At 37.7% G+C, this 11196-nt stretch overlaps 1 protein-coding gene across 1 annotated transcript in view; it reads left to right on the top strand.

Annotated features, from left to right (window-relative positions):
• Positions 1–10387, top strand: part of LOC106874156 (serine-rich adhesin for platelets) — a 12585-nt gene extending 2198 nt beyond the window's left edge. The window contains exons 2-7 of the mRNA XM_014921780.2: positions 2015–2128; positions 3588–3741; positions 4328–4515; positions 5210–5260; positions 6823–6880; positions 8417–10387. Of these exons, the coding sequence (XP_014777266.1) occupies positions 2015–2128; positions 3588–3741; positions 4328–4515; positions 5210–5260; positions 6823–6880; positions 8417–10356 (2505 nt within the window). The 3' untranslated portion in view covers positions 10357–10387. The remainder of the gene's footprint in view (positions 1–2014; positions 2129–3587; positions 3742–4327; positions 4516–5209; positions 5261–6822; positions 6881–8416) is intronic.
• Positions 10388–11196: the final 809 nt, after the last annotated feature.

The following is an 11196-nucleotide window of genomic DNA, read 5'->3' as shown; positions in this document are numbered from 1 at the left end:
TATATATATATATATATATATATATATATATATATATATATATATATATATATATATGTATATGTATGTATATATATACATGTACATATATATATATATGTATGTATATAATACATATGTATATGATATTTATATAATATATATGTATATAATATATGTATATAATATTTATCTAATATATATATAATCATCATCATCGTCATTTAACGTCCGCTTTCCATGCTGGCATGGGTTGGACGGGTTGACAGGGCTGGCAAGCCAAAAGGCTGCACCAGGTTCCAATCTGATCTGGCAGAGTTTCTACAGCTGGATGCCCTTCCTAACGCCAACCACTCTGAGAGTGTAGTGGGTGCTTTTACGTGCCACCTGCATGGGAGCCAGTCCGGTGGCACTGGCAACAACCACGCTTGAATGGTGTTTTTTACGTGCCACCAGCACAGGAGCAAGTCAGGTGACCCTGGCAACAATCACGCTTGAATGTTGCTTTTAACGTTCCACTGGCATGGGTGCCAGTCAGGCAGTACTATCAACGGCCATGACAGCAATTTCAATTTCACTTGACTCAACAGTCTTCATAAGCATAGTTTATTATTCAATGATTGAAGGGTACTCTTAAGTGGGCTGGTTATAGAGCACTGGCATAGACCACGGGTTATGGTCTCACTTGGCTTGCCAGATCTTCTCAAGCACAGCATATTTCCAAAGGTCTCGGTCACTAGTCATCGCCCCGGTGAGGCCCAGTGTTTGAAGGTTGTGCTTCACCACCTCATCCCAGGTCTTCCACAGGTTCCGTCAACTGCCAGGGTGTGACTCTTTTTCACACAGCTGTCCTCATCTATTCACAACACATGACCATATCAGCGCAGTCGTCTCTCTTGCACACCACGTCTGATGCTTCTTAAGTCCAACTTTTCTCTCAAGGTACTTACACTCTGTCGAGTATGCACACTGACATAACACATCCATGATAAACTCCAAAGAGATACTCAAGGAATTATAAAAAAACTAAAAATCAGTTTATGAATTTTCATGATGTTTCCACTCATTTGGGAGGTCAACAGTTGCTCTGAATGAGGTTGGTCCTCAAGCAACTAGTGACCATTCCTAAAGCATAAAAATCACTCATAAACTTGTGTTTTGCTCATGACAGCATCCTGGTAAGCTGTTTGAAGCATGACAACTGTTTGAAGCATGACAACTGTTTGAAGCATGACAACTGTTTCGGCCTCCGTTTTCCCCAGCAGAAAACAGAATTTCACAGAAGCATGCTCTTCCTTCGTTTCAGACATTGCAAACATTGATGAACAGGGGAGAAGCACTGCAAGATAAAGATGCATCACATGACAGTATGACCTGAGTGTACAATGCTGATCGGCAGACTGATGCCTGAGGGTTGCATCAAGTGGCTTCTAGCAGTGGAAGCCTGAACTACAATGGGCTTGTCTCACACAGATCGTTTCCTGATACTTTTGGGTACCCTCTTGTGTTTATATGCGTGTGTGTGTATATACATGTGTGTCTCTGTGTGTGTGTGTGTGTGTATATATATATATGTATATATATGTGTGTGTGACAACATTGTGTGATATGGAGATGTATCTGCTATTTTTTAGAAAGTTGTAATGTGCAGAGCTACACGTTGGTTCTTACCAACATATATACAGACATTAGACAATAGAATGTGAAAGTCACCTTTGTTGGTTCCTGCATTTATACATACATGAAACAGTAGGATGTGGGTTTTCAGAATATATGACAACTATTTGTGTCAGGTCTTGCTATCATATACAAGTTTCCCTTTTGGCTTATTTATACATACACAAGACAGTAGATTTGCTACCATATTGTAGCCCTCACATTGTATATATAAGGCAGCAGGGAGATATGGCAGTTATTTCTGTCTTGTATAGCTGAAGTTTAGCTTTTCCTCTCATTTGCTCTTAAATGCATACATATTTCAATTTTAAAACATTTTAATCTTCATACAACTATATTCTTTTATATTTCATAACAGGTCAACCGCAGTACAATATGGCGTCGGCAGTTGAAAGAACGAGACCCAGAAAAATACAGGCGTTATTTGGATCAACAGAGGGTCAGGTCACAGATTGCTAGAAATCGTTTAAAAGTGAGTATTATAGTGTCTTAAAAACATGAATATTCTCACATGTGGCCACACACACACACACACATCATCATCATCATCATCATCGTCGTTTAACGTCCGCTTTCCATGCTAGCATGGGTTGGACGATTTGACTGAGGACTGGTGGACCAGGAGGCGACACCATGCTCCAATCTGATTTGGCAGAGTTTCTACAGCTGGATGCCCTTCCTAACGCCAACCACTCCGAGAGTGTAGTGGGTGCTTTTACGTGCCACCGATCAATATAGAAACCTGCATAATACTCTTTCTCTGTATCTCTCACTTTTCCTTTGTCTCTCTCTCTTTCTATCTCTTTCACACATACACATATGTAAACACACACACACATTACCAATCTTAGTTACTCCATTCCATACAATGTTTGTCTGAGAGATATTATGGAACTCATGTTATCATTCGTCCATTTGATATTTTAATGTCTATTTTTTCATTCTAGCGAGGTTTAGATGAAGTGGATTGAATATTTGAAGGAGGATTTCTGTGGCTTCATGCTCTTGCCATCACTATCTCTTAATTGTTTTGCAAGTGAAGATATTTTAATTCCAGGACACAAACTTCACTGATTTGCAGTTCAAGCCTTAAATGCTGATATCATCACTTGCAGCTCAGTTACAAACAGTCGTATCATTGTAGCATAACTCTGTAAGTTTGTGAACATTTGCACGCACATGTGCAAACACATGCACACACACACACACATACACACATGCTTATATGTTCACATGACAGGCTTCTTTCAGTTTCTGTCTTCCAAATTCGCTCACAAATTATTGTTTGGCCTGGGGCTATAAGTGGAAAACATTTTGCTCCTTGGTACTGTCTCTCTCTGACTTGAGAGACTACCATTACACACACTACTACTACTACTACTACTACTACTACTACTACTACTACTACTAGTTATCCAACTTCAATTGGTGTACTATGAGACTCAGAACTCCATTGTGTTCTTAAGTAACTAAAGTGAGTTGATGAATTGCCAGTTCTATCAAGTGGCAGCAATCTGCTAATTGGATTGGTTGACCCTTCACTGACCATTGGCTGAAGAGGTTCTCCCACCTAGACTGTCATGTGGTTTCACTGAATGAAGATCAATATGTCCACCATCACATCTGCCATGCTGCTCCCCATGGCTTCGTTATGACCCTGGCTCAAGGATTTTCATCATTGAGGTTAATTCTTCTGTATACACACTGTTGGAAGGCTGTTGAGTCTTACGAGTTCCTCCACCCTTTGATGGGTTTTGATTTTCTTCTCGCAGGGTGACCAAATTACCCTCCTCACTAAGCAAGCTTCATTGGATTACCAGTTTAATTGCTGACAATCTGACCATGTGACAGGTTGAACTGTGTTAATATGTTGCCTCTGTGTGTGTGTGTGTGTTTATATACTGATGCAGTGAAATGTTTTCCTTTTCCAGTCTGCTATTAGTATTGCAAAGAATTCTCCAAAATCAATAACAAACAAATATGATCGACAGAAGAGACTAAGTTCTGATAAGCTACGGGCCTATCAGTGGAAGATTGCACAGAATTCAGTCGATGCTCGGATACTGGCTAAATTAGCAACAAATGGTATGTATATGATAAATCTGTCTTTCAAATTCATTTCCACTCTGCCTCTATTTATAAATTCCTACCATATTTTGTTGTGTGCATGGAATGACTGTGTAATTAAGAAATTAGCATCACAAACAGATCGACCTGGCTTTGATCTTCCTGAGAAATATTTATTCTACCATAGCCTTGCGATGAACTAAGTGAGAAACTGGTAACTCTTCAGTGTTTTAGTCATCATGGCAGAGAGGAGTTATTCAAACTTCAAAGAATTCCTCTCAACACGTGACTATGATACTCCTGCACTACTTCTGCTCATGGTCAGGGATGCACATATCATCAGCCACCAAGAGAATGTTCAACTAACAACTGACAAGCAAATCTGAGGTATTGAGCAGAATATTTGCTGTAACCCATCTTTTGCAAGACAAAACATGTACATTTTTCTCAATGCACCAATTATTATAAGCATGACCTTTACTGTTCTCATGCATCAATTATTATAGACACGTTACTTTCTTGCTAATGTATGATCAGTAACCTGTTGATTGACTGCTTGATTCATAAAATCATTCTAACTTTGTTTTGTATTTTTTTCTCCTAGTTTCGTCAATCTCTGAGAAAATAGATGAAGAACCCAAAATTGTTTTGGACAAACTGGCTGACCAATTGAAAGTATTTAAGTATTCCCACATTCTCCCCAGTGGGTTACATATGAGAGAGACTAAAACTTTGCTTCGGGTTACTTCAAAATACTATTGGTCATCACTGACTGAAGACATTAAAAAATGGGTAAGCAATCCTTTACTTTCAAAAATACTGTCAGGTGAGAAAATAAAAAGATAAAATATATATAGCAAAAGAATAAATTACTTGCTCCCTTTATTGAATGGCAAGCATGTTGGGTCACTATTTTGAAGGATTTTTTAAAGTTGGTTATATTGACCCCAGTACTTATTTATTAAGCCTGGTTCCCACATTAGTGACCTCTGTTGCACCACTTAGTGACAGATCACAAACACAGACCCATTTGATTTTTTGTTTCAAGCAGTGTCAGGATAGACAGTCACCCTCACTGACCTTCTACACAGTTTCTCTCTGCCAATTTCTCACATAAGGCTGTAGTAGAAGCCACATGCCCAAGATGTCTCACAGTTGTACTGCGCCTGAGACCTTGTGGTTGTTAAGCAAGCTTCTTAACCACTTAGCTATGCCTGTACTTTTAATGTATTCACTTACCAAAAAAACATAGAAACTCTCTAGAGCCTGTTCATGTTTTGTATTTTGTTCTTTGTTTTTTTATTTCATGGGAGTACAGTATTTGAAGTATCAAGAATTAGTAACAATAGGCGTTATAGAGACGCTCACTACCGTCATTATATAGTAATTTCAAGCACCTATACACTCACAGTCTCTCTCTCTCTCTCTCACGCAAGCACACACACACACACACACACGTTTGTAATGCATCTTTTTATTCTAACAGGTATCTGAGTGTGAAGTTTGCCAGAAACTTCGGCAGTATCAAAATGACATTGTAAGTTCTGTTTCTTGTTATTATTTATGTTGTTGAGTTGGCCTGGTCAGTTTTAAGACACAGCCAGATTCCATCAGATGTTGCGAAGTAACCATTGGAGCTTGATTCTTAGATATGCTACGCTTTAATTAGATCTGGAACCAGTTTGCTGTTGAAGCTATTTGTGTGTTTTTAGGTAGATGGAGTGTAGTATAGTAGTCAGAGAATGTTGTTTCCGGATTTAATAGGTTATTTTTTTGTAAGCACTGGTGAGAACAAGCATCAAGGCAGACAGGTTGAGCTCTGTGTGTCTGTGTCTGTATGTTGCGTTTGAAGTCTCTTGGATTTTAAACACTTATGATTCTTTACAGTTTATCATACATGGAGTTTCATGTGATATGCTGTTGAGCTTGCCAGTCTAACAACATATCAAATTTTGACCGGCATATGGTTGCTTGAGGATTTACGAGGTTATTGCATTGTAATGTATTGTATAATCTTATGGCTGTTGTATGTCTTACGTAACTGAATGTACAATGATACATCACAATACAGTCTTTTAATGAAGACCATATAATCCATTCATCTGTTATTTTTTGTATTATACCTATCTGTCTATTTAAGAAAATAAAGACTGGGGTCTTTTCATTTGACTAAAATTCTTCAAGGCTGTGCCCCAGCATGGCTGTAGTCTAATGACTGAAACTAGTAGAAGATAAAAGATCTAGTTATCCACCCTGCGACACACACATGCATACGTACATGCAGTTACTTATACACACATGTACATATGCAAATGCACACATGCACACAAATATCATCAGGTTCTTCATGTTAAATAAATAAATATAATTATGTGAACTCTTTTAATTACATATCCACTGACTCTACTCAGCTCATTTATGACTTCTACTGGCAAGCAAGAGTTGCAACAGAGACGTGTGTCATAAGCAATCCATTTGGGAATGTATATACTCTTTTACTCTTTTACTTGTTTCAGTCATTTGACTGCAGCCATGCTGGAGCACCGCCTTCAGTCGAGAAAATCGACCCTAAGACTTATTCTTTGTAAGCCTAGTACTTATTCTATCGGTCTCTTTTCGCCGAACCGCTAAATTACGGGGACGTAAGCACACCAGCAACGGTTGTCAAGCGATGTTGGTAGGGGGAGACAAACACAGACACACAAACATATACACACACATAGTATATATATATACATATATACGACGGGCTTCTTTCAGTTTCCGTCTACCAAATCCACTCACAAGGCTTTGGTCGGCCCGAGGCTATAGTAGAAGACACTTGCCCAAGGTGCCACGCAGTGGGCCTGAACCTGGAACCATGTGGTTGGTAAGCAAGCTACTTACCACACAGTCACTCCTACGCCTTCGTTTCATATCTTCATTTCATCTAGCATTTGTCGATTATTGCTTCTACTTAATAATTTCTCCTGAATTAATTATTATTTTCACTCAATCTAACTCATGGATGAATTAAAGTACAAGTTTACATTTTTTCATGGGAGTCACAAATCATTTCATTTCGACATGTGTAACAGTTTTTTCACTGCACTTTTTTAGGTACAGTTGCCCAATGAAAATCCATCCTGGAAGGAGACCAGTTCCATGCAGACTACAAGTTAGTTAGTCTTATTGATTATCTATATTTTCATTCTTACATTTCCATCAATTTTTTTCCCGCTCACATACCTGCCACACACATGTAAATGAAATTATACATGCTACCATCATCATCATAATATTGATCTTAAACAATATCCTTGTGATCATCATCATCATCATTTTGTAGGTATATATATATATATATATATATATATATATATATATATATATATATACCTACAGAAGAGGCCAGGATGACGCAAGCAGGGCTCAAGAGATATTTAAGGAAAAATGTAAAGATCGAGAAGGTGAATGACAAGGACTTTTTTGTGTGCACAGTCTGTGACAGACCATGTCTGTCCTTGGCTGGCCTCAAATCTCACCTGCGAACCCATGGAAAACAAACTTCAACCAGCTATTCTGATTATATGTCTGTGCACACGTTTGAATGTGGTGTGTGCCAGAGGGCTTGCAAATCCAGTGGGGGTCTTAAAAGACATGTTAGGATCCACAATGAGCAGAACTTACCTGCAGGTATTGGTAGTGCAAACCAGAGGTGCAATCTGTGTGGGTGTTTTTTCAAAACACTGTCTGGTTTAAAAAGCCACATCAGACGCCATGAAAGGGCTAAGGTGTAGGTGCAGGAGGTGGTCAAACTCTGTAAGGAGTAGACAACCCCCATATATATATATATATATATAATACAATATATATATATAACTACTACAAATTGGTCATAATTGGTGTTTATCAATGCGGTTTACATCTCCTTGGTTGGTATTTAGATCCAAATGTTCGCTAGATCCAGTAGGTGGGTCATTGAACCTTTGCTGCATTTTGCTATTGTTTATGCTGCTCTACATTAGCAGAGTTGGTGTAGGATACTGATTAGATTTAGGTAAACACTTGTTCAAAGCAGCAAAACATTTTCCAGCATTCTTAGTTGAAACATGCAAACCGAAAATTGGGTTGAACCAGTGGACATCCTGGTTCCTATATCTGTTGTTAGGCTTATTGGTATTTATGGCATAAGAACCAATGAAGATACACACACACTTTATCGTGGTGGTGCTTGTATTCTTTTTGTGCAAGGCTTTCGCATCTACTTAGCAATTGGGTCACATTTTCCACACTCTTTCTGGGTGTCAGAAGTTTTATAGATGTTATACTTCACTGAATTGTTAGTGAGAGCCTGGTCTTGTGCAGCTTTTGGTGGTATGTTTAAAATCACCTCGCTCAAGCCATGCCCACAATGCTGTATTATCCTTAATTATTATTATTATTATTATTATTATTATTATTGTAAGGCGCTGATTTGGCAGAATGGTTAACACACCAGCCAAAATACTTAGTGACATTTCGTCAGTCATTCTGTTCTGAGTTCAAATTCCACCGAGGTTGATTTTGCCTTTCATCCTTTCAGAGGTGATAAATAAACACCATTTGAGCACTGTGATTGATGTAATCAACTTAGCCCCTCTTCCACAATTGATGGCCTTGTGCCAGACTTTGAAACTGTTATCATTCTTATTCTTATTATTATTATTTGCAGGTGACTGTGGTGTATGGTCCAGAGAAAGCATAGAGCTTCTTCTGAGGTCGTTAACACAATATTTCATGATGAAACCATCTCATATCACAAGTGAGTCTGAATTATGGATGGAAATTTCAAACAAAATGAAACTCCTTGGTTTAAACACGACATCTTTACAATGCCAACAGAAATGGCAAGAACTCAAACAAAAATACGTCCATTTGAAAATGTCGAAGAATTCTTCAGAGAGCAGCAATCAAGTTTGGCCTTTCCTTGGTGTCTTGAACATGATGTACTATGCTTTCCAAAATCCAAGGTTAGAAGACTCATCTTCACTTCCGAGTCCCTTTGATTCAGTTTTTGCCATTGATGTTGATAGTGCCAACTCTTCAGCGGATCTGCTTTCATCTTGTGATTCTCATATTATCCCTGACAATTTTTCTTCTCGAATACTTTTGGATAATTACCGTGATGTAAGTACTGTGGAGAATACTGAAAATCTTCTGCAAGATCATATAGATAACCAGGCTGATAGAATTTGGCAAAACAATGTGTGGAATTCGTCACTGAGATCAGAGGGAGAAGAAGACAACCAGGTAGTGGAGAAAAATTTTCTCAAACAAATAAGTTTGGAAGAGGAGGTGTGCAAACAGTATTGGGACAATTTGGAGAGCAGCTCCTTGTCCTTGCAGAATAGTTTCCGTCCCAGTCCTAATGGTAATGGTAGTGTCATCACTGTAATGCCATCGTTCAATGATGATATCCAGAACAGTGTCGAAGTAATCACTGACTCAGAACTTCAAAGGGAGATAAAGAAAGAGGCCGACAACTCTTTTGAACAAACAACTATTCCAAGCATATCTGTGATGGAGAAAGCGAATGAACAAAGCTGGACATCAGAAGATGCCAATCTTGGAATTTTCAGCATTAAAATGGAACCTAGCAGTAACGAGGCAAACTTATATATGGAAATTTCGACTCCTCAGGATTTGAATCCAGTGTCATCAACATCTGTGTCATCATCCACATCATCATCATCATCATCATCTTCAATACCATCATCGTCGTCATCGTCATCATCATCTTCATCATCCTCCTCCTCATCATCATCAACATCATCATCATTATTGTTGTCATCAGCAGTATCATCGATAACACCGTTAGCTACAGCTCCCACTTCTACTACTACTACTAGCACAACAACAACAACAACTGCCACAATATTAGGTCATGATGCTAATGGTGCAAATTTACAGAACAGCAACAAAATTGTTTTAGGAGAATTACCTACAGAACCGATTGGAACTAAAAATGATTGTAGTTTAGAGCTCTTTTGTCAACAGGCATCTGTGCTTCCTGAAAATATGAACAACATCTGTGATTCTGCAAGTGATAATGGCATTAACCATGATATTTCAAACATCACAAGATTACAAGATATCACTTCTGATATCACTTCTGATATCAACTCTTCAAAATCCCTTCAACACAATACAACTTCAAATAGTAATCAGACAAGCTCTGAAATTCACAATATGCCAGTCACCAGTCACTCAGAGACTCCCTGCTTGAACGTGGGTGCTACTGGGTCTAACGTTTTCTCTAGACAAAATTCCGAACTTTCTAAGGGGTTATTAACTAATAAGACACTGAACTTGTTGGAATCGCCTTTGCCTTTAGCTGTGGGTGAGCTCAGAAGAGAAAAGAATGAGAGCAATAGTGAAGCTGTACCACATTGGTTCCAGCTCCATGTTCAGCAATACCAACAAGAAGCTGAAATTCGAGAGAAACAATTAAAAGATTTCCAAACTAAAATTCTAGAACTTTTCAAGGAAACAAATCAACAATTAGCCACACTAATTGAAGTACAAAAGAATGAAAAGATGAGGCAGGAAAAGAAAGATGAAGAATTTAGATCTAATTTGCTTGCTATTTTGCAAGAGAATCTAAAGAAATGAAGCATTAAAATATGTCTGATTGTTGTTACAATTGTTATTAATGTTGTTTTTATTTTTTCTTGTTATTGCAAATATTGTTATTATTTTGAAGGTAATACATTGGCAGATTTGGTAGAAGAATGGACCTTGTGATGTCCCCTATATTCTGTATTGACCTTTCCTTTCATCTTTTCAGGGTCAATAAAATACAAACTAGTAAAGTGCTGGGTGTGATAATTATAATTGGCTGATACCCCCACCTTCTGAAAGTGCCTGTCCCTAACTTAAAAATCATAAAATGTGTAAGAATATGGTTGGCACAATTGATAAAACACCATAGAAACTGTGTGGCAGCATTTTACTTTCTGTTAGAATTGATTTTACTATACAGAGTCATATTAATCAACCTTGCTTTTTATTCCAAATTTCAGGTTTTGCTTTTGAAATCATCATCTGTTTATAATAATTATTCTATTTGTCACGGCATATGTCCATATGTTGTGCTTTTCAAAGGATACCAAAATGTCAAAATGTTTTCCATAACAAAAATTGTGGTCACCCTTTACCTGAGTGAAAAATGAATTTTAATTATTTTTTAAAATTCAGATGACAAACTAATCTATACCTTCCAATAGTTGTTCAAATCAATCAAAGGTAATTATGTTATGTAAACCTCATTAAAAAGAGTCTAATTGTGTGAGGTGAGTTACTACTGTTACACTTCTTTTTGTACAATTTCACACTAATTTAACATAAATTTGTTACACTGATCCTTTACTGTCCCCCATTACTTCATTATCATGATTGAATACTCTGTTCTTTCATAATCTCATTTTCTTGGAAAACATTTTCACTTTTGAC

The sequence above is a fragment of the Octopus bimaculoides genome, chromosome 20 (genome assembly GCF_001194135.2).
Source record: "Octopus bimaculoides isolate UCB-OBI-ISO-001 chromosome 20, ASM119413v2, whole genome shotgun sequence".
Classification (NCBI taxonomy): domain Eukaryota; kingdom Metazoa; phylum Mollusca; class Cephalopoda; order Octopoda; family Octopodidae; genus Octopus; species Octopus bimaculoides.
This window is presented reverse-complemented; position numbering and strand designations above follow the sequence as displayed.